This window comes from Ipomoea nil, unplaced genomic scaffold (genome assembly GCF_001879475.1).
Source record: "Ipomoea nil cultivar Tokyo-kokei standard unplaced genomic scaffold, Asagao_1.1 scaffold2779, whole genome shotgun sequence".
In the NCBI taxonomy this organism is placed as follows: Eukaryota; Viridiplantae; Streptophyta; class Magnoliopsida; order Solanales; family Convolvulaceae; genus Ipomoea; species Ipomoea nil.
The window spans coordinates 1103476-1127446 of record NW_017619207.1 but is presented as its reverse complement, the minus strand read 5'-3'; the positions used below and the strand labels follow the sequence as shown (position 1 = coordinate 1127446).

General features: G+C 41.0%; 2 protein-coding genes across 2 annotated transcripts; both read left to right on the top strand.

Annotated features, from left to right (window-relative positions):
• The first annotated feature begins 286 nt into the window (after positions 1–286).
• LOC109157269 (zinc finger MYM-type protein 1-like) lies at positions 287–2713 on the top strand. The gene is made up of 2 exons (XM_019305170.1): positions 287–548; positions 696–2713. The coding sequence occupies exons 1-2, from the start codon at positions 287–289 to the stop codon at positions 2711–2713; spliced, it is 2280 nt and encodes a 759-aa protein (XP_019160715.1).
• Positions 2714–17792: 15079 nt separating this feature from the next.
• On the top strand, positions 17793–18845 carry LOC109157268 (uncharacterized mitochondrial protein AtMg00810-like). Its single transcript, XM_019305169.1, has one exon. It carries the CDS (start codon positions 17793–17795, stop codon positions 18843–18845), a length of 1053 nt encoding a protein of 350 aa, XP_019160714.1.
• The last annotated feature ends 5126 nt before the right edge of the window (positions 18846–23971 follow it).

Sequence of the window (23971 nt, the reverse complement as noted above, 5' to 3'; positions counted from 1 at the left end):
GGGCTATCGATTACGAGTGTCGACATTCTCCACTTCTCATTTGGTTAGTGTATTTTTATACTTTTAAAAGTTAAATAGGATTTGCTAGAATTTGAATACTAGTGCACAAATCATAATGAAATAGCTAAATGGGCATTTGAGGAGTTTGAAATTAGGTCATTTTGTTACCAAAATCTTTAAATATCTATTACTTTAATATTTCTCTATTTTTTTTCATTTGGTTTTAGTTAATTTAATTGATTTGTCAAAAAAATTAACAGTGCGAACATGAGAAGATTAAGTTGAAATGAAAAAGACACCAAGAATTGATCTTTTCTTTAAAAGAAAGAATTCTGAAGATTCAACATCTCAAGTAAATTCATTTTCAAGTATTGAACCATTGAATTCGCAAAGTCGTCCTGAAAAAGCTCAAAGAGTTGAAATCAATGAGAAGTTTGATATTCAAGCATTAGAACGTGATCCGGGATTGCGACTACCAATATGGAAGTGTCCAATTGAGAAGCGTGATGAAGTTAGGAGATCTTATATCAAGGTCGGCCCATATCAATGTTTGCTTTCAAAGTATCCAAAATCGGGAGAAAATCATCCTCGTAGTTTTCAAGCATCTTAGTTTAAGTTATTCCCTTCTTGGTTAGAATATTCTCCTAGTAAAGATGCAGCATTTTGTCTACCATGTTATTTGTTTCATACTCAAGATGGGCCTTCCGGATTGGATGCTTTTACTATCAATGGGTTTAGATCATGGAAGAAAGTTAGAGATGGAAAAAATTGCTCATTTTTAGCACATATTGGGAAAGATCTCATCTCCCCTCACCGAAATGCCGAGAAAGCTTGTGCGGATCTCATGAACCAACAATCACACATTGCACAACATATTGAGAAATTAACTTCTCAAGAAATAGCAGAGAATAGACTTCGCTTGAGAACTTCAATTGAGGCAACGAGATGGCTTGCATTTCAAGGATGTTCTTTTAGAGGTCATGATGAGTCAATAACATCAATGAACCGTGGAAACTTTTTAGAGCTATTGAGTTTCATTGCCTCTTTTAATGATGAAATAACAAAAGTTCTTGATAAGGCCCCACGAAATGCATCATATACATCACCAACAATACAAAAGCAAATTTTGCAAGTGTTGGCAACTAAAGTAAAAAGTGCTATCCGAGAAGAAATTGGTGATGCAAAATTTTGTATCATTGTTGATGAAGCTCGAGATGAATCAAAGAAGGAACAAATGTCAATTGTCTTGAGATTTGTTAATAAAGATGGCTTTATACAAGAACGTTTCTTTGGAGTTGTTCATGTTAAGGGCACTATTGCATCAACATTGAAAGAATCTATTTTTTCTATATTATCTCGTCATAATCTTGATGTTCAGAATATTCGGGGACAAGGTTATGATGGTGCAAGTAACATGCGTGGAGAATGGAATGGATTGAAAGCTTTAATCTTGGATGAATGTCCTTATGCTTATTATGTTCATTGTTTTGCACATCGATTGCAATTGGCATTAGTAGCTTCATCAAAGGAAGTCATCCCAGTCCATCAATTTTTTACCAAGTTGAACTCTATTATTAATGTTGTTGGGGCATCATGTAAGCGCAATGACCAGTTGAAAGTTGCTCATGCCTCAAATATTGCTCATTTGCTTAGTATTGATGAGCTTGAAAGTGGGAGAGGTCTTAATCAAATTGGTTCTTTACAAAGGCCGGGTGATACTCGTTGGAGTTCTCATTTGAAGTCTATTTCAAGTTTGATGAGAATGTATAGTGCAACATGTGAAGTTTTACTTAATATTGTTGAAGATGGAACTACACATGCTCACCGTGGAGATGCCGATGCAGCTTATGAGGTACTCACTTCTTTTGAGTTTGTATTCATTATGCATCTCATGAGAAAAATTTTGGAGATTTCAAATATGCTTTGCCAAGCTTTACAACTCCAATCTCAAGAAATATTGAATGCAATGCATCTTGTGTCAACTACTAAATTGCTTATTCAAAATTTAAGAGATAGTGGATGGGATGAATTAGTTGCAAGTGTGAAGTCTTTTTGTGAAACTGTCAACATAACTGTGCCGGATTTTGATGCTCAATATATTGCAAGAAGGGGAAGGGCTAGGCATCAACAAGATGAATTAACAATTGAGCATCATTACAAATTTGATATTTTTAATGCCGTGATTGATTCTCAGTTGCAAGAGTTGAACAATAGGTTTGATGATAAAGCAATGGAGTTAATTATTCTGAGTTCATCGTTAGATCCAAAAGAGACGCGTATATCATTCAGAATTGATGACATTTGCAAGTTGGTGGAGAAGTTTTACCCTCAAGACTTTGAAGATTATGAGATTTTACAACTGAGAACACAACTTGAACATTTTGAACATGTGCAACAACTTCCTGATTTCATAACACTAGAAAGTGTTTCTGATCTATGCCAATGGTTGGTGAAAACTAGAAAATCGAACATCTATTCTCTTGTGTTCAGAGTAGTAACTCTCATTCTCACACTTCCAGTATCTACAGCTACTACAGAACGATCTTTTTCTGCCATGAATATAGTAAAGACTACACTCCGTATCAAGATGGAAGATGACTTTCTTAATGATTGTTTGTTAGTATATATTGAAAAACAAATTGCAAAACAATTTAGTATAGATTCAATTATAGATGATTTTCGTGACATGCAAGAGAGACGTTCTAAATTTTAGTAGATTTGTAATATAATGATGTATTTTAGAATATGTGAAATGAATATTAATGTATTTTATTATTATCTCTCAAATTTTGATCGGCCCCCCGCACCAACAAATCCTGGCTCTGCCCCTGGATGATGATCGAGGACTTGGCTCTTGCCGGGCGAGAGATTACGTTAGACGATCAAAACTTATATGTCTTTCGTGGTCTGATTGCGGTAATTTGGGCAAACAAATAATACCCGGAGTATTCGGGTTATCGAACCACAGGGAAGTGGGGTACTAAGCACTAGCTACTTGGTTACTCATATGGAACTAATCTGAACGAAACTTGAAGATTGGATAATTGTAGAAAATAAAAGACAGAAAATAAACTAATTAACAAGGTGTTGTAAGCAATAGAGCAAAGCATGATTCTTGAGATCACAATGTTTAATCACCTAGTGCCAATTAAAGTTGTAATATTTAGTTCAGAATTAAGACTTGTGTGAGAATGTAAGGTGGAATCGAACTACTCTCGTAATCTCTATCCCTAGCGAATTTCCACTCTCGTGGCTTAAACACTCAATTAGAACGAAGAATAGCATTCATTTATTCTCAATTACTACCACCTCTCGATGCGCAACAATCTAGAATAAATTCCCCAACCAATTTGCCCTTTCTCAAGGTGTAACAGTCAAGTGCAATCGTGTGTGCCCTAATTTATGCCTAACTCTCGTTATGACATGAACTTGGCTATGAAGCAAGTAATTTAGGCCTTTAATTACTAGCAACAACAGATTAAAACAAGATTGCAACACAAATCATAAAACCAAACATAAATATATTAAGGAATTAAAGAACTAGGCACATAGGCTCATAAACAAATTCACCCAAAAATCCCTAAGGGTTTTAGCCACTCATGGCCATAATAACAATGAATACAATCTTGAAAGATAAATAAACAACAATAGGAATAAGAGAAAGAGTGAAATAATTCTCCCGAATCTTCCTAGCCAATTCTCTACTCCAAAGCTAATTGTCTATCTTGAAGTTGGTCCTCTTGGTTTTTTGCTCCTTCTTGCCTTCTAAAACCAAAATCTGGGAAAAAGAAGAACCCTAGGGTTGATGGAAGACGATCCTTTTATAGTGGGAACCCAATGGAATTATTTTAGGAAGGTTCCAAAATTCAGCAGTACGCATTCTCGATGCGTCGAGAATAAGCTCGACGCGTTGAGCCTCTGATCTGGGCGTCTTCTTTTGCTACTGGAAATTCTCGACGCGTCGAGCAGCGGGCTCGACGCGTCGAGTCTGTGATGCCTCGACTTCTCCTCTTTTTGATCAATTCGTGCTTAAAAATCTCCCTTTGCTTTTGCACTTAGCATGTAATGGTTAAAAAACACTACCAAACACCGTAAAACATTCAAAACAAGTGTAAAACCATATCCTAATGAGAAAGCAAGAAAAACATGTATTAAATAGGCAAAATTAAAGAACTTAGTTATTGAGATTGTTAGTGTTTTTATGTTAAAAAAACCCCATATTATAATTGACAATATTATTATGGCATACTAAGATAGGTTTAGAGTTTATCCGGTTGGTTCTACAGATATCTGATCAATCAGAAGCAACAACAGAAGAACTGACACTGAAGATCTGACTTAGGGAAGCTGTTTCCTTAAGAGGCTCATGCGGTATTATCAGCCCAGTATGGAAAGACGATCAGCGTATCTTCAAAGAAGGTAATGGACCTAATCTGCTAAGATTACATTCCTCTTTTATAGTCTTACCTTCTACAATCAAAGATATCTATGGAGAGTGTTTATTGAAGGATCTATAAGTACCAGTTCTTGAAGGGAACTAGGGTTACGCCGAATAAGAAGAAGAAACACTCCATATCAGCTTTATGAGACTAGATCCTTGATTGTCATGCACCTTCTCAATACAACATGTTCACGGTGATTAAAATGATGAACTTGAGAAGAGTTACTGCTGCTTAAACGAAAGGACACTAAGATCACACTGTTGTGGGAACAACCTTATAGAGCGTCACTGAAGTGGACTGCATCAGAGTGGGCTCTCCAAGTGAAGGGATTTCATTGGAATTCTGTATGCATGGCTCTCCATCTTCAACAATCCACTAAACCTGTGTAGACTGGGTTTGTACCTTGTGTGGGGCACTTGGGTAAGATTATTGTATATCTACCTTTGTACATTGGATTATGATTTAGTGGATTGGACGCCTATGTGATCGTCCCCCAGACGTAGATACACACCGTATCGAACTGGGTAAACATTGTGAGTGTTCGTTCTGTGTGTTTGTTTTTATTTCTCTGATGTTCTCTTCATGATCTATCATTACTGAGTAGGCGCTTAACTGAATCAATCAGTATTCTAAGTCAGCCAACTATTTCTGATATTTTACGTAAAATGAGGAAATGCAAAATTACAGAGATGATTCAAAATAACAACAAAGCAAGCACAAATGTGATAACATCACCCCCTCACACTTAAAACTTTGCTTGTCCTCAAGCAAAACAACTAAGCAAAACCATATGTCAAAACACTAAAAATCACTCCCACTTTCTCGTGCACAACTTAGCATACCACAAACCAACTTACTGCAAAACACATGCTTCCAGAATCATCTTTGCTTGGCACACAAGGTCCGTTCCCAAGCCAATACACAAGCACCCAGATTATTAGTAATGAGCAGTCTAGTGTGCACATGTACTCAGTTAGGTTTATGCAGAACACGACACTAGAAAAACATCCTAGGCTTGCCCTTCCTACTCCTCTTGTTAGAACTAAAATTGCATGCAAAGATCAAGTAGGTCTTTATTAAGCTTATAATGGGACTAAGGGTCATGGCTTATAACAAAAGGGGTATGGAATAATAACAAAAGAGAGAGAATGACACAATTATCTATAGCTTTAAATCTTAGAAGAGATAAACCAATGGTGAATAAGGGAGCAAAAAGCAACCCATCAATACAACTCTGAAGGATATGGGATCTATTATAAAAATTTCTTTAATCAAAATTTGATTTGGGTTTCTTTTGAATATAGAAAGACATACTTTTTTTTTTTTTTTTTTTTGGACTTTTCTCTCTCTCTTTTTTTTTTTTTTTTTTTTTTTTTTTTTTTTTTTTTTTTTTTTTTTTTTTTGCATAACATGAAATCAATACTGCAAACTGAATAAGAGATGAACGGGTTTATACAAACAAGTAATAACCCCAAACTTCAACTTTTGTGGAACAAATTTGCTTTTAAGGTAAACTCCAAAGAGATCTCTTCTATAAGATCTTTAAAGACAAAAGCTACATTCTCTCTAGGGTGGAAGGATAATATTTGGCCAAGGGCTAAGAGTTATAATAATGGGGGTGAATCAAAGAAAAATAATCACAAAGAGGGGATAAGTGCTTAGCACTTATTTAAAAAAAAAAACAAAAGACACAAAGGGAACACAAAGGATAAAACATATGTAGGGATAGGTTTAAAGGCTATAGGTTACAAAGAATGGCCTAAATCATTTCTAAACATGCAAAAATTAGCCTACACCTGATGAGTAATGGGACAAGTTCTAGTAAGCAACCAATGTCGGAATTCCATATAAACTTTCACTAGCACACGCACTAACCACTAGATTAAGAAATTAGTCCGGATATGAGAGGGTAACAAGGATATTGACAAAGGAGATGGATTACTAATGTGTTACACTTTGATTTCATCTATGACATAATGAGATGCAGCAAGTTCCACCAAAACAAACCACTACCCAACACGAGAGAACGAGTGCAATTAAGTGTCAAGACAAGCATTTCATTAGAAATAAAGGACATGAATCATTCAAGCAAAGTATTCAAGTGGGGAACAAGCAACACAAAAAGCGCGAGTTTTACAAAAACCAAAGGAATAACAATTTTGGGTGAAAATGCAAATGACTAATCTAAAACATTAAGCATAAAATACGAAAACAAGACTAAATAAAAATAAAATACAAAGACAAAGAAAAGAAGGGAAATACTTCAATCCTCCCCCCCCCCCCCCATCCCCACCCCACCACACTTAGAGAGTTACATTGTCCCCAATATAACAAAATAAATGGAGGAAAAAGGAATTGAAGTATTGCCATAGGACCTGCTATTGATCAGCATCCGGAGGTGGTGGTGGGTAGTACCCCCGGTAGAAGTCCGGGATGTACTGTGGGTCCTGAAGCCAAGGAGGTGGTGGTGGGAAATGAGGCTGGAAACCAAGATGAGCTTGATTTTGCTGGTGAATGGATGTTCCCATAAACCAGTTGACCTCATCCGATCTTCGCATGAAATCCTGCCAATCATGGGGATAGGCAGTTGCAGGTGCAGGCGCAGGTGCTTCAATATGGGGGGCATTCTCATTATCCCCCTCATCTTCATATTCTTCATCGTCTTCATCTTGCTCAGCTTGCTGTCCGAGCCTATAGCGGGTGGCAATGTAGCACTCTGAGATGAAAGCTTGGGGTGCCAACCGGACCTCCTGGGTCTCATCAATCGGGACCCCTGCCAGCTGACAAAGGTGAGTGATAAGATAGGAATGGCCAAGATACACTCGACCCTTTGCCTCCGCTGCTTCATGGATGTTGCCGTTTATAATACGGCCAATGTCAATGGTCTTGTGCTCCTTGATGCAGTAAGTAAGGAGCACCTGGTCCTTTTGGACATTCCCCTTATGAGAATTGGGGACGAGCTTTGCCTTGATGAAATCCAATATGGCTCGGTCAGCCGGCTGGAAATATTTGTAGTCCATGTGGGAGGCTACACCTCCCCTGATGTTCCACTCGGCTGCCTGGTGGAAATACTTTGCAATTCTATTCAACCAGCCCGGCTCCATGCTGCCACGAGCCATGTCACGATGAAAGTAATCTTGGCCCTCATGGTTAATGGTACCGTAGTACGCATTAATAGCCTTCTTAGAAAAATCCACCTGTATGCCTCGGACAATGCAAATGTTGTCCTAGAGGTCGTCCTTGACATTGGCATAAAATTCTCGGACGAGTGTGCTAAATGCCTCCCCTGGCTGAGCTAGGAATCGGGGTCCCCAATTCCATGCCACCAGGACCGCTATATGTGCTCCTCTTTCTTGCCGGACCGGCTTTGCAGACATCAGCTGGTGGTATCGTTCCGCAGCTGCGGGGGTAGAAAAACGTTCATACGGCGGGTTTTGAGGTTGTGCCCGGGCTTGGGAGGATTCGGCCCTTGGCCGCTTGGATGGTGCACGTGTCTTCGGTGCCATGAGGAATGCCTACAAAACACAAGGTTAAAGCAATAATCTCAAGTAATTGATACATCATTCATAGCCAAGATATCATAGTTGTGGATAAAGATCCCAAACTCTTCATTAGTGGGTACAAAATTCATTTGGGCATTTTATCAAACACATTATTGGCATGAGATTGGATAATTTATTTATGCAAAATTTACACTTCCAAATCATCCCACAAGTTCACCACACCACCAAATCATAGGTACAAACACAATTAAGCTATAACAAATGAATCAAGATTCCTAAACTATTCAAAATTAGATAAGAAACTCATTTGAGCATTTTATCAAACACCTTGTGGGCATGCAATTTGACAATAGATTTATTCAAAATTGACACATCTAATTCATCCCACAAGTTCACCACACAACCAAATCATGGATACAATACATCAATAGCAAGTACTACATAAAAACTAAACTAAACTAAACTATGAATTAAAATCACACAACAAAGCAAATTAAAATTGAAATCAACTAACTAGCAAAACTTAGTAAATTAGAATCAAAACTTGAGGGCAAGGTATCATAGATATTCAAGAACAACACTCATAACAACAATCAATCAAGAACAATCAACACTAAGCAACCTAACATTCAAAATTTTAAAAATTAGGGAAAAATTCGTGGGTAGGGTTTCTACCCAAAAATAGAGCAATTTGCACCACCAATTCAAGAAATTAAAAGCAAAGAAGAGTATTGATGTTACCTTGTAGCTTTAGGGGTTGCTTGGAGTGAAGAAATTGAAGATTTCGAACTTGGGAGGGTAGGGCGAGAGGGTTGCGAGAGAGAGATGTGAGAGATTTGTGAAAAAAGAAACCTGTTCGCGTTTTTTAAAAGCCTGATACCCGACGTCTCGACGCGTCAAAAATTTCCAGTAGTCTTTTTTTCGAATCGGCTTGGTTCGACGCGTCAAAAATTTCCAAAAACTTTTCCTTCGAATCAACCTGGGCTCGACGTGTCGAAAAATTCCAGTGTGGAATTTTTCGCCCAGGACGATTTTCAGCCAGATTCCTTAGCCAAAAACAACTCCTACATCACCAATTAACACCCCAAACCAAAAACCACTCAAGTTTAGCAAAACAAAAACCAAAACGAAATAATAAATAATAATAAAAAAATGCGAGAAATTAATGGATAACATGAGGTGCCTCCCATGAAGAGCTAAATTTAACGTTGCTAGCTCGACGTTACCTCATCTTTCAGGTGTCACATGTAGATCGGGAGGTTAAGGCGATGTATCACATTAGCCTTAACTTCCTCGGTTGAATAATAGTGCTTCAATCTTTGCCCGTTAACTGTGAATTCCTCTTTTGTTCCTTAAATCACCACGGCACCTGATGGATTCACCTTAATCACTTTGTATGGCCCTGTCCATTTAGATTTCAGTTTTCCCGGGAACAATTTCATCCTTGAATTGAATAAAAGGACATCTTCTCCCCGGACAAACTCTCTTCTTAAAATGTGCTTGTCATGCCACCTCTTGGTCTTCTCCTTGTAGATTTTTGCATTGTCATAGGCTTCAAGCCTAAATTCCTCAAGTTCATTTAGTTGAAGTAGCCTCTTCTCACCTGCAAGTTGCAAGTCCATGTTGAGCGTTGTGACTGCCCAACGAGTTTTGTGTTCCAACTCCACAGGTAAATGACATGGTTTCCCATAAACAAGTCTGAACGGTGAAGTTCCAATGGGATTTTTGTAGGCAGTCATGTATGCCCATAGTGCATCATCAAGCTTGATGGACCAATCTTTTCGGGACGGGTTAACTACCTTCTCAAGAATAGACTTGACTTCTCTGTTTGACAATTCCACTTGACCATTGGCTTGGGGATGGTAAGGAGTAGAAAGTCGGTGATGAACTCCATACTTCTCAAGGACTTTCTCCAACGCTTTTGTTGCAAAACTGTGTCCCATTATCAGTGATCAAAGCCCTTGGTACCCCAAATCTTGCAAAAATATTCTTCTTGATGAACTTGATAACAATCTTGGAATCATTAGTAGGGCAAGCAATGGCTTCACCCCATTTAGAAACATAGTCCACTGCTACTAGGATGTATTCATTACCAAAAGACTTGGGGAATGGACCCATGAAATCCAAACCCCAAACATCAAATAGCTCCACTTCAAGAAACCCCTGTTGAGGCATCTCGTTTCTCCTTCCCAATGTGCCCACTCTTTGACATTTATCACAACGAGCCACGAAAGAGTGTGCACCCTTAAATAGACTAGGCCAATAAAATCATGTCTGTAGAACTTTTGCTGCAGTTCTTGAAGCTCCAAAATGTCCCCCCATAAGGTGATGAATGGCAATGGGTTAGGACACTTTCTGTTTCATCTTCGGGCAAGCATCTTCTTAATATTCCATCTGCACACCTCTTGTACAAAAACGGTTCATCCTAAAGATAAAATTTGGCATCAGTTTGTAACTTCTTCAGTGATCTAGAAGCATTTGGTGGGAATTGTTGGCAAACCACATAGTTCGTCAAATCTGAATACCAGGGCATAAAAACACGGAGAGCCATCAGTTGCTCTCCCACAAAGTAATCATCAATTGGAATCTTATCTTCTTCAGCCACTTCGTTATGATTCTCTAACCGGGACAGGTGATCAGCTACAAGATTTTCAGTCCCCTTTTTGTCTCTGATTTCCAAGTCAAACTCTTGAAGTAGAAGAGTCCAACTCATCAGTCTTGGCTTGGATTCCTTTTTATTCATCAGGTACTTCAATGCTGAGTGATCGGTATGGACAATCACTCTGTTTCCAGCCAGATAAGATCGAAACTTATCAATAACAAAAACTACAGCTAACATCTCCTTCTCTGTTGTGGCATAGTTAACCTGAGCATCATCACGTGTACAGCTTGCATAGTAAATTGGGTGCAGGCACTTGCCCTTCTTTTGACAAAGGATGCCCCCCACAGCAAAATCACTAGCATCACACATAATCTCAAATGGTAAGCTCCAATCTAGAGGTGACATTATGGGAGCTGTTGTCATTGCCGTCTTTAACCTGGAAAAAGCTTCAAGACAAGAATCATAAAAAACAAAGTTAGCATCTTTTAAAAGCAATTGGGTTAGAGGTTTAGAGATCTTTGAAAAGTATTTAATAAATCTCCTGTAGAATCCTGCATGACCAAGGAAACTCCTTATTCCCTTTACTGAGATAGGTGGTGGCAATTTCTCAATGACTTCCACCTTGGCCGGGTCAACCTCAATACTCTTCTATGAAATCTTGTGTCCAAGAACAATCTCCTGTTGTACCATAAAGTGACACTTTTCCCAATTTAAAACAAGGTTGGCTTCTTGGCACTTTCCCAATGCCTCATCCAAATTATCAAGACAATCATCAAAAGAAGGACCGTATACAGAAAAATCATCCATGAACACTTCCATAGTCTTCTCAACTAAATCAGAAAAAATGGCTAACATGTACCTTTGAAATGTAGCTGGTGCATTACATAACCCAAATGGTATCCTTCGGTATGCAAAGGTACCATAGGAACATGTAAAAGTAGTCATCTCTTGGTCATCGAGGTGAATAGGGATCTGAAAGAACCCCGAAAAACCATCGAGAAAACAGAAGTAGGAATATTTAGCCATCCTTTCAATCAACTGATCAACAAACGGGAGAGGAAAGTGATCCTTCCTAGTGTTATTCAACTTTCTGTAATCAGTACACATCCTCCTCACAGTAACTAACCTGGTAGGAATAAGCTCATTCTTCTCATTACGGACCACAGTTGTCCCCCCTTTCTTGGGAACCACATGAATAGGACCGCCCCACTTACTGTCAGGAACAGGGTAGATAATGCCAGCCTTCAACAATTTTAGGATCTCTTTCTTCACAACCTCCTGCATCGCAGGGTTCAATCTACGGTGGTTCTCAACACTGAGCCTGTGCCCCTCTTCTAGATTAATCCTGTACATGCAGTAAGAGGCACTAATTCCAACAATATCATCAATAGTGTACCCAATGATTTTCTTATGTTTTCTCAACACATTTAGCAATTTCTCAGTTTCATCATCTTTCAAATAAGCACTCACAATCACTGGGTAGGTAGAATTTGGACCAAGATAGGCATACCTCAAATTTGTTGGTAAAGGTTTTAATTCTACCTGTGGTGGTTCCTTTTCCTCAAGGCTACAAGCAATAGACATTAGTGGTGTTTCCTATGATTCACCACCACTCGTGTCATCATCCAAGTATCTACTCTCTGTCGTGTCTTCACTTTCGAGTTGTAAAGGATCATTAGAAATCCATTTACCCCTCTCATAAGTTGCAACAAATGAGTCAATTTCATCTAAATACAAACAAGCATCAAGACAAGAAGATTTGTTAGCCAATTCAAAAACATTAAATTAAACTTTATCATCTCCAATTTCAAGAACTAAGGTTCCCTTTTTGACATTAATCACCGCTCCAGCAGTTGCCAAGAACGGTCTCCCAAGGATAATAGGAACCTTAGCATCTTCTTCAATCTCTAGTACCACGAAGTCTCCTGGAATGTAGAATTTGTCAATCTTGACCGGCACATCTTCAAGGATTCCGATAGGATACTTCACTGATCTGTCTGCCAACTGAAGAGTCATGGGGGTAGGTTTTGGCTCTCCAAGTTACAGCTTTTGGCACAAAGAATAGGGCATCAAACTCACACTTGCCCCTAAATCACATAAGGCTCTCTAAACAAGTGATCCTCCAATAACACAAGGGATAGAGAAACTCCCAGGATCCCTAAACTTTGGAAGAAGCTTGTTTTGAATTAAGGCACTGCATTCTTCGCTTACTCCTACTTCTCACGATCTTCAGATCTCCTCTTGTTGGATAGAATTTCTTTCAAAAACTTGGCATACGAAGGAATCTCAGTGACTGCATCAAACAAAAGAATTTCTTTCACCTTAGCCAACTCGGTGGTAACCAACATCCGTGCAAAGCGGGCCAACTTGAGAAAGCGTTTGTGGTATTCTACCATAGTCGATGACCCTTGTTGAAGATGCAAGAACTCTTTGTACATGGCCGCTCTAATTATAACGTGGGACGGGTAGAACCTCTCTCTTAGCTTATCCTTCAAAGCCGACCAGTCAAACCCTGGCTCTTCTTGGCACGCTGGCCTTCATGCACCCACCAAAGGTCGGCCTCGTGGCTAAAGTAGAACGAAGCCAACTCGACGCGGCGATCATCTGGACAACCCACAATAGCGAAAATCTTATCCAAGGACCTGATCCATTCCTCAAGCAGGACAGGGTCCTCTTCTCCAGCAAAGACGGGCGGCCCACATCCCGATTCTCGGCAGGTGGCAGCGGAGGAGGGTTGTTGTTGTGCAGGAGGGCGTCGCTCAATGTCTGCATCGTCTATGTCAGATGCTGTAGGTTTTGAGCCAGCTGCTCGTTTGTCGGTGTCTCTGGGGTACGGGCACAATAACGAGTTGGAGCCATGGCGAGATTCTACAGAAACAACACGGCTACGGTAAGACACAAGGAAAAACTGCGCACCCTTACCCGACGCTAAAGACGAGAACGCTAAAACTAAACAAGAACAACAGGATAAACACCCGGACGATAAACAAACTCACATCTCACCGCGCGTCCTAAGAATCTTAAGTCCTAACACTTAGGCACTTACAGGTCAACTTAGAGTCTTAATTCACACTTAGCTTCTTAAAGTCAAACTCTTAATGTCCTAGGCTCAAACCTAAGCTCTGTACCAACTGTAACACCCTCGATTTTATCACAATATTTAAAAACTTAAATTCAAAGATAAAGACTAATCATCAAAGCAGTCAAAAGCGGAAGCTAATTAAAATCGGAAAGCGTTATGCCACACCCATAAACCATGGACGCACAGGCTAAGTCTACAACTATCCATCAAACAATATCAAGTCTAAGGCACACAGGACATGTCTATCAAAGGCTCACAGGCCCAACACAAAGCAACTAAAAGAGGGAACTACACTAGCTACCACAACGACAAGCGCGCTGGTCATCTACTCAAGACCTGTAAAACATAGGGATAACACCAGGTCAGCGAATAATGTTGGTAACCCATCAATACGCGTTAAATAGCATAGTATAGATAGATATAATCAAAGCCATTTGAAACTGAGGAATACAATATATATATATATATATATATATATATATATATATATATATATATATATATATATATCATTTTAAAACCAAGGAAAGAAGTCAACATCAAAGATTCATCACACTCACAATAAGAACGAGGATCATCATCCTCACAACAACAACAAGACCACAAACATCAAAGATAACACAACTCAGGATGCAACCCACCACTCACAAGGTAGAGTACATCAAAACATGCTCATAAGCAAGGAAATCATACAATCACATAATGACACATTCATGTGTCACGTTTCATAGATCCAAGTTCCAACCTTATGCCCTGTTCTAACCTTATGGCTACCCCCGACCTAATCACAGTTCCAACCGTTACCTCCTAGTGCCACCCTATACTTCTGAGTCCAACCTTATTCTGTCGGGGACCGTCGTCCCCCCACCTACACCGCCAATCATTCACCGCCGAACTCTCAGTACACGAGGGTACCATTAAATATCATATTCACACACCACCGATCATGTGAGCAAAGCTCAAATCACACACCACCAATCTCATTCATAGTCACACATAATCATCATCATCATTATCAAGAAGATTAAGGCCCATCAATGGCCCCAATCAAGTATCAACAAAAGGTACAACGATTCGTACAAGATCACAACATAAGAATCAATCAAGAGATCACAACAAAGACATGAGACATTACTCAACAACGAAGGATACAATCCAACACCAAATGATTAACAACACAAGTTGTCAACCCCAATAAGAAGGAACAAACCATACATACTAGTATAACAACATCTAACTAGCATGCTCAATAAGCGGGTAAACCAAAATGGTCCATGTGAGTAATATTAGTATTATTATTATATTTATGTTTATAGTCTATAGTTATTTATATGTGGTTAGAATAAGTCTTCTGTTTATAACCTGTTAGATAGGAACAGTTAGAGATAGACTCAGATATACTCTCCTGTAATCCTATCTTTCCTGATTGAATTGAATTTTGAATTCTCATCTGGTATCAGCCTAAACACGATCCTCCACCGCAAAACACCCAACCCCCTCCTTACCCCACCATGTCGTCGCACTCCTCCGAGAGAACCCCGTCCGCTGCCGCCGGCGGTTCATCTCCGGCGACCAGAAATCCGTTGTCCGGAGCCCACCATTTTATTTCAATGAAATTAACCTCAAGAAATTTTTTGTTTTGGAGAACCCAGCTTCTCCCGTTTCTTAGAGGTCAGGACCTCATCGGTTTTGTGGACGGCACCACACCATGTCCGCCAGCGTTCCTGTCTGCGACTGCCTCCGGCGAGACCACCGCTCCATCAACCCCCAACCCGGCGCACAAAGCCTGGGTTCTCCAGGACCAATCTATCTTGAGTCTTCTCATTTCCTCGATGTCAGATGAAGTTCTGCATCTCGCGGTTGGCCGGAATACCGCCGCCGACGTATGGAGATCCATTTGCACTGCTCTCGGTTCCAACACGCAGGCAAGGTGCTTAAGCTTGCTTGGTCAGTTCCAGGCGCTCCGGCAAGGGGCGTCTACGCCCAGTGATTACCTCGGAAAGGCGGAGCTGTTGGTGGAAGCGCTTGCACAGGCCGGGCAGCCACTTTCCGTGGCAGAGCAAAATTTGTACGTGATACGGGGCTTGCGTTCGGAGTACAGGGCATATGCGGCTTCGCTGACGGCGCATGCACCGGTGTCTCTTCCGCACCTCGCGGATCATCTGCAAGCAGCAAATTTTATACTCGCTGATGATTTTGCAGATGGCGCCGGAACTGGTTCGCACTCGGCCTTCTACGCTGGCCGAGGCAGTGGCAGCGGAGGACGCCACACCGGCGGTCACGGCAACGCAGATGGAGGCCGGCAGAACAACTGGCGAGGTGGCCGTGGTGGCCGGAATCAGCGGGGTGGCGGCCGGAATCAACGTGGTGGTCCCCGTTGCCAAATCTGTAGGGCGCAGGGTCATACCGCGGTTTATTGCTACAAACGGTATACAACGCAACCACCCGCGCAGGCACATGTCGCCGTTTTGGGCGAGACTCCGGTCACTACCGCACCATCGGCCGAGGCGTGGTACCCTAATACTAGGGCCACGGCTCACGCGACTCTGGAAGCTAGAATGTTAACATCCTCAGAGGAATATACCGGTCCGGACACGTTGAGAGTGGGAAATGGTACAGGCTTAGTAATTTCGCGGGTTGGCCATGCATCGATCCCCTCTGTGTCAAAACACATGTTTCTATCTAATGTGTTACATATCCCAAAATTAACTGTTCCCCTTTTATCTGTTCTAAAATTTGCTAAAGAAAATTCTGTGTTTTTTGAATTTCATGACAGTTGTTTCGTTGTGAAGGATTCCAAAACCAAGGTAGTGCTTCTTAAAGGCCCGACTTCTGGAGGTTTATACAAGTTGCCAATTTCCCGAAGTCATTTCGCGTTCGTCAGTTCCCGTGCAACACCCATGATTTGGCATCGCAGGCTCGGTCACCCTCACAATCTGGTCCAGAATAAAATTCTGCAACATTGTTCAATTACACAAAATAGTGTTAGTTTCGGGTCATGTACGACTTGCCACCTCGGCAAGTCTCGTTTTCCATTAGATAGAATAAATGCTTCTAGCAATTATGTACTTGATTTATTATACACGGATATCTGGGGGCCTGCACCAGTTATCTCGTCTAGTGGCTTCCGATATTTTCTCCTCTTTGTAGATGATTTTTCACGTTATTGCTGGTTTTATCCATTAAGGGTAAAATCAGACATCTATAAAACTTTTGATGTGTTTCGTGTTCTGGTAGAGCGACAATTCTCGCGCTCTATCAAGTCCATCCAATCGGATTTAGGGGGTGAATACCGCAAACTACACACCACGTTCCAGTCCCTTGGGATTAATCACCGTCAGTCGTGCGCGTACACGCATGAGCAAAACAGGAGAGTTGAGCGCCGCAACAGACATATTGTCGAAACGGGCTTAGCTCTTCTAGCTCAAGGGTCAGTCCCACAACAATACTGGGATTACGCTTTCGAGACAGCAACATGTCTCATCAATTATCTCCCCACCTCCGTCCTAAAATTTAAAAGTCCTTATTTCTGTCTACATCAGAAAATACCACCCTATCAGTTCCTACGTGTCTTCGGGTGCTTGTGTTACCCCTATCTTAGGCCTTATAATCGGCATAAGATAGAGTTCCGTTCCACTCCTTGTGTCTTCCTGGGGTACCTTCTATCTTTTCGAGGTTACAGATGCATGGATCTAACTAGTGGAAAAATTTATGTCTGCGGCCATGTGCGGTTTGATGAAACCATTTTTCCTTTTGCTACAGGTATAGCTCCTCGTGTTGCTGAGGTCCAGCCTGTACCGTGGGCATCTGGACCCATTGTGCCCACTCATGTTCAGTCTATGGTGCATCCCAACAACCCAGTACTACAAGACTCTGACCCCCGTCCTATAGCTCAAGAAGAGCCACCTTTGGCAATTGAGCCCGCTGTCCCGACTACTCGGGGGCGGGGTCGGGCCCAATCGCAGGAACGGGCTCATGTCATGCGTCTCCGCTGTCAGACTCATGGTACTAGTGAAGATTTTCAAGCCCTCACAGCCATTGCAGCTGATCCAACTTGCTATTCCCAAGCTGTTGGCCATCCACAGTGGCGGGATGCTATGGATCAAGAATTTAATGCCCTTTTACATAACAACACCTAGAGTCTGGTCCCACCTAGTCCCACGATGAATATTATCGGGTGTAAATGGGTATTCCGTACCAAACGGACTGCTGATGGGTCGGTTGAACGGTATAAGGCACGACTTGTGGCTAAGGGCTACAATCAGGTAGCCGGAGAAGATTTTTTCGACACTTTCAGTCCAGTTGTCAAGCCGACAACTTTCCGTCTTCTTCTTTCTTTGGCTATCACCAACAAGTGGACGCTTCGACAGTTAGATGTGCATAATGCCTTTCTGAATGGGCATCTAGCTGAGACTGTCTATATGAAACAGCCTCCAGGATACGAAGACCCGGCTCATCTGGATCATGTCTGCCACTTACAGAGGTCTCTCTATGGGCTTAAGCAAGCTCCACGAGCGTGGTTTAAGCGTCTTCATGACTTTCTCCTTACTACTGGCTTTAGCGCTTCGAAGACTGATGTATCCCTCTTTTACTACAGTTTGGATGGGTGTCAAGTGTTTCTACTTGTATACGTGGATGATATTATTATGCTAGGGAGCTGTGCTACACTTATTAACACCCTATTATGCCGCCTTGCGACTGCTTTCAAAATCCGGGATCTCGGGAAACCCAGTTTCTTCTTGGGGATCGAAACGGTTGACACTTCAGCGGGTGTCATTTTGTCTCAACGTCATTACATGAATGATATTCTGAACAGGGATGGTATGGTAGACTGCAAACCCCTATCCACTCCTGCCTCGACAACTCAGCCGGTTACTCCGTCAAACGAGCCATTTGATAATCCCACGCAGTATCGTCGAATTGTTGGGGCCTTACAGTATCTTACGATCACTAGGCCGGATTTATCATATGCCGTCAACCGGTTATGTCAGTTTATGCACACTCCGACTGTGGATCACTGGGGCATGGTCAAGCGTGTCTTACGGTATGTCAAAGGCACGATGGATTATGGATTGAGACCGACTCCCTCACCGACTACTTCTATTCACGCATATTCTGACTCCGACTGGGCCAGCTGTCCCATAGATTGGAAGAGCACCAGTGGGTATGCAGTGTTTCTTGGTACAAATCTTGTATCGTGGCTTTCACGGAAATAGTGGACAGTTGCGCGCTCCTCGACCGAAGCAGAGTATAAAGCCTTAGCTGATGTGGCAGCTAAGGTCACTTGGGTTGTTTCTCTTCTTCGAGAGTTAGGGCTTCACTCTGGGCAGTCCTCTACCTTATGGTGTGACAACTTGGGCGCGACATATCTTTGTGCTAATCCAGTCTTTCATGCCAGGACGAAGCATGTTGAGATTAACTACCATTTTGTTCGAGATAAGGTAGCCAGTGGTGACTTTGTGGTTAATTTTGTATCGACGAAGGACCAGCTTGCAGATATCTTCACCAAACCACTTGCAGGGCCCAGATTTATTGCTCTTCGAGACAAGCTTAACGTTGTGTCCTTAACACCGTCCGCTTGAGGGGGTGTGTGAGTAATATTAGTATTATTATTATATTTATGTTTATAGTCAATAGTTATTTATATGTGGTTAGAATAAGTCTTCTGTTTATAACCTGTTAGATAGGAACAGTTAGAGATAGACTCAGATATACTCTCCTGTAATCCTATCTTTCCTGATTGAATTGAATTTTGAATTCTCATCGTCCAAACGAACCTTCAAGACTCATATTAGCCCAACAAATCACATGGTTGGACCCTTAGCACGATTCAAGACACCAAATCCTACATGGATTCCTAACACACCGTTCTAGACATACGAAACGTCAAGAAGACTCACAAATAGCTCAATAATTCAAAAACGGGAGGTTAAAACATCAACACCAAGAAGAAAAGGATCACGGGGACCAAATTCCCGCATCAACCACAAGTGTTCCCCGCGAGTGGGGCCACGGGTAGGCCCCCACCCGTGGGCCTGCCCGCGGGGTACAACCCACCAGCCACACGTTCCCCGCGGGTGGGGCGGCGGGTAGGCCACTGTCCGCCGTTCCGCCCGCGGGGTACACTACGTGTACACCAAAATTTCCCTTCGGGGATTTTCATCATCAAGGTCAAGTTCAAGTCCAAAAACACCCAAAATCTCACACACAACAAAGATATGACTTGAACCCAAGAAATAACCAAGCAATGACATACAAGAAACCTAAAAACAAGCTCTAAACATGCATCATCACAAGATCATGCATCAAATCTCACAAATCACACCAAGAACATCAAGTAGAAGCCAATAATCATCATTTAAGTAAGAAAATAGGTTTTGTATAGCATGGGTTACCTTTGTATACCAACAACCACTCTTTTTCACCCTCTTAAGCCTTTCCTAGAGCTCTTCTTCCACACCAACTTCTTACACAAACCAAAACACAATAAAGATTCTAACTTTAGATAAAGACACCTAAAAGATGGCTAAAAACACCAAAAAGCTAAGAACCTTACCCTTTCCTATGCTCAAGAAGAAGAAAGTAGGAATCTTGGTGAAGGATCTTGCAAGGATTGGAGGTTCACCTTCTTGCTTGAAGAATAAGCTAGGTTATTTTAGAGAGAGGCTAGAGTGTTTAAGACTTAGGCTTGAATGGTGAATGAATGAAATGAAATGTCTTGCTAGGGTAGCTTGAACAACAATTCATGGGTGAAAAACCTCTTTTACCCTTACTAAGGTTGGAAAGACAAGGGGACAAGGGCACAACTTATGAAGCACAAGGTACACTCAATAGATTTAAGTGACTAGTCTAATTTTAGTCCTCGACTATTAAATTTCAGGATTTTTAGAAATGGATTAGCAAAGAAAACTTGGATTAATTCTTCAATTAATCCTCAATTAATATTTAGATTTACAGGGTGTCACGATAGGATTTCTTGGTCTCACAAGAAGAGGGCTGAAGACAAGAAAACACCAAAATGCCCCTGCTAAATCAGAGTTCTCGCCGGTTTGTTGACGGAAGACGACCAGAGGGACTAAATCGACTAAAAACAATTATTTTCAGGGACCAAATCGATGAATAAGGAATTAAGGGACTACATTGACCATTCGCTAATAATTGAGGGGCCAAATCGTTGATTAACTCTTGATAAAATGCCTAAATGAATTTTATGCCTAACATTGAAGAGTTTGGGAACCTTTGCCTCTTTTGTGATATCTTGGCTATATTTGATACGTTATACTACTTGAGATTATTGCTTTAACCTTGTGTTTTGTAGACTTTCCACATGGAACCCCAAGACACGAGTACCCTCCAAGAGGCCAAGAGGGGAATCGTCCCAAGCTCGGGCGCAACCCTAAGCCCCGACATTTGACCGTTTCGTTACACCCGAAGCTGCCGACAAATACCAGCGTTTGATGTCTCCCAGGCCAATTCGGAAAGAAAGAGGGGCAGAAATTGCGGTCCCAGTGGCATGGAATTGGGGACCACGATTTCTGGCTCAGCCAGAAGATGCATTTGGCCCGCTAGTTCATGAATTTTATGCCAATGCAATAGACGGCCTCCGGGATAACATATGCACTGTCTGGGGCGTTCAGGTGGACTTCTCCGCCGCGACCATCAACGCATACTACGGAATCGTTGACTACCGCGGGGACGACTATTTTGACAGAGACATGGGGTGTGGCGGCATGGAGAGTGGCTGGTTGGACAAAATTGCTAAATATTTCAACCCAGCCGCTGAATGGAACATTAGGGGTGGTGTAACCTCTCACATGGATTACAAGTACTTCCAGCCGGCTGACCGAGCAATCCTGGACTTCATCCAAGCGAAACTCGTCCCCAACTCTCATAAAGGGAATGTTCGAAAAGATCAAGTGCTCCTAACCAATTGCATCAAGGAGCACAAGACCATCGATATTGGTGCAATTATCAACGGAAACATCTGTGAAACGGAGGATGCAAAAGGACGGGTCTATCTTGGCCATTCTTACCTTATTACTCACTTTTGTCAATTGGCAGGGGTACCTATTGATGAAAGCCAAGAGGTCCGGGTGCTACCACATGCCTTTATCTCACAGCATTATATTGCTACCCGCTACAGGCTAGGACAGCCCATTCCCCAGGGGGACGATGACGAGGAGGATGATGCCGCTGAGGAGAATGCTCCTCAGATTCCTGCTCCAGTTCCTGCCCAGCCTTATGACATGTAGGAATTTATGAGGCAATACTAGGAAGAAGTCCAGCGGCAGCAAGACTTCAGGAGACGAAGGGATGAGGTCAACTGGTTTATGGGCACATCCGTGCACCAGCAAAACCAAGCACTCCTTGGTTTCACACCACAGTTCCCACCACCACCACATTGGCTTCAGGATCCCCAGTACATTCCAGGCTTTTACCAGGGCTATTACCCACCACCACCGCCCCCGGATGCTGATCTGCAATAGCCATTTTTAGTGTAATCCTTCAATATCTTTTTCCTTTCTTTATTTTGTTACATTGGGGACAGTGTACTTTTCTAAGTGTAGGGGGGGGGGGGGGGACTGAAGGTAGTTTCTCTTTTGTTTTTCCTTTTATTGTTTCATTATTTAGTACTGTTTTCTAGTTTTTGCTTAGTATTTAGTTTGTTATTTGACATTCTGTCCGTTTAAACAGTATTTGTGCTTAATTATCCAACTTGTGCTCTTTTGGTTGCTAGTTATTTACTTGAGCTTTTGGGTTGAATGATTCATGTCTATTTTGGTTAATGAACTGCTTGTCATAGAACTTAATTGCAATTGCTCTCTCATGTCAGTTAAGTGGTCTGTTTTGGTGGAACTTGCTGCATCTCAATGTGCCTTGGATGAAATCAAAGTGTGACACATGATTGGGCTATTCCCTTGTCAATATCCTTGTCAACTACTAGTAATTGGACTAAATTCTTAATCTAGTGGTTAGTGCATTGCTAGTGAAAGATTATGTGGAATTCCGGCATTGGTTGGCTTACTAGAAGTTGTCCCAATACTCCTCGGGTATAGTCTGGTTTTTACATGTTTAGAAGTGATTTCGTCCATTTTTGGTAACCTATGGCCTTTAAACCTACCCATCTCATAAGAATATTTATCCCTTGTGTCCCCCTTTGAGCCTTTTTCATTGCTAAATAAGTGCTAAGCACTTAATCCCATTTTTTTTTTTTTTTTTTTTTTTTTTTTTTTTTTTTTTGTGATTCTTTCTTTGTTTAAACCCACATTATTAATCCCATAGCCCTTAGCCAAATTTATATCCTTCCACCCTTGAGAGAATGTAACTTTTATCTTTAAAAGTCCTACAGAAGGGATCACTTTGGAGCTCGTTCATAAAAGTAATTTTTGTTCAGAAAAGCTTAAGTGTGGGGGTCTTGTTTGTGAGTATGAAGTTTCATATTCTCTTCAGTTTGTTATGAAAAGGCTGTAAAAAAAAAAAAACGAATGAAAAGAAGAAGAAGAAGAAGAAAAAAAAAAGCTAGTTTGTAATTTAGCTCGATTTGAAGTTTTATGTTAGACCCCCAATTCCATTAGAGTTTTTTCAGTATTGATGAGTTGTTTTTTGCTCCCTTGATCACTATTGGTTCATCTCTTCTAGGATTCAAAAAATGATAGATGATTGTGTCATTCTCTCTCTTTTGATAATATTCAATACCCTTTTTTTTTTTCTAATACCCTCGACCCTTGGCCCCATTACAAGCTAAATAAAGACCTACTTGATCTTTGCACGCAATCTTAATTCTATACCTGAAGGAGTATGAAGGGCATACCTATAGGACGTTTTTCTGATGTCGTGTTCTGCATAAACCTAACTGAGTATATGTGCACATTGGATTTCTCACCACTAATAATCTAGGTGCTTAGATATTGGCCCGAGAATGGAACTTGTGTGCCAAACAGAGATAATTCTTGAAGCATGTTGTTTTGTAGTAAGTTGGTTTGTGGTATGCTTGGTTGTGCATGATAATATTCTACATCATCAATAGTAAACACATATTTCAAAAAATAGTAAAGGTAAATTAAAAGTGGACAGAAAATTAAAAATGAAACTGAAATATTTGAATAATAATATTCTACATCATCAAATAAAAATAGAACGGAAATTAGGTAAAAATATCACTGCATCTATATTCTAATTGACTAAATTGAAAATAAAAAAAATGAATAATTGGCTAAAAATGAATCTTATATTACTAATTGACTGAAAATATAAAAGGAAATGGATATTAATGATCTATAATTGACTAAAATAAAAAAAGAAATGGTCAGATCATTGCATTATAATTAAAAATGGAACAGAA

What these genes read in the sequence shown, in the direction of transcription:
- LOC109157269 (XM_019305170.1), top strand. Translation starts at nt 287, where the DNA reads ATGAAAAAGACACCAAGAATTGATCTTTTCTTTAAAAGAAAGAATTCT. An exon ending in CAAGGTCGGCCCATATCAAT is followed by an intron (nt 549 to 695) that starts GTTTGCTTTCAA and finishes TTCATACTCAAG; the next exon opens with ATGGGCCTTCCGGATTGGAT.
- LOC109157268 (XM_019305169.1), top strand. Translation starts at nt 17,793, where the DNA reads ATGAATATTATCGGGTGTAAATGGGTATTCCGTACCAAACGGACTGCT.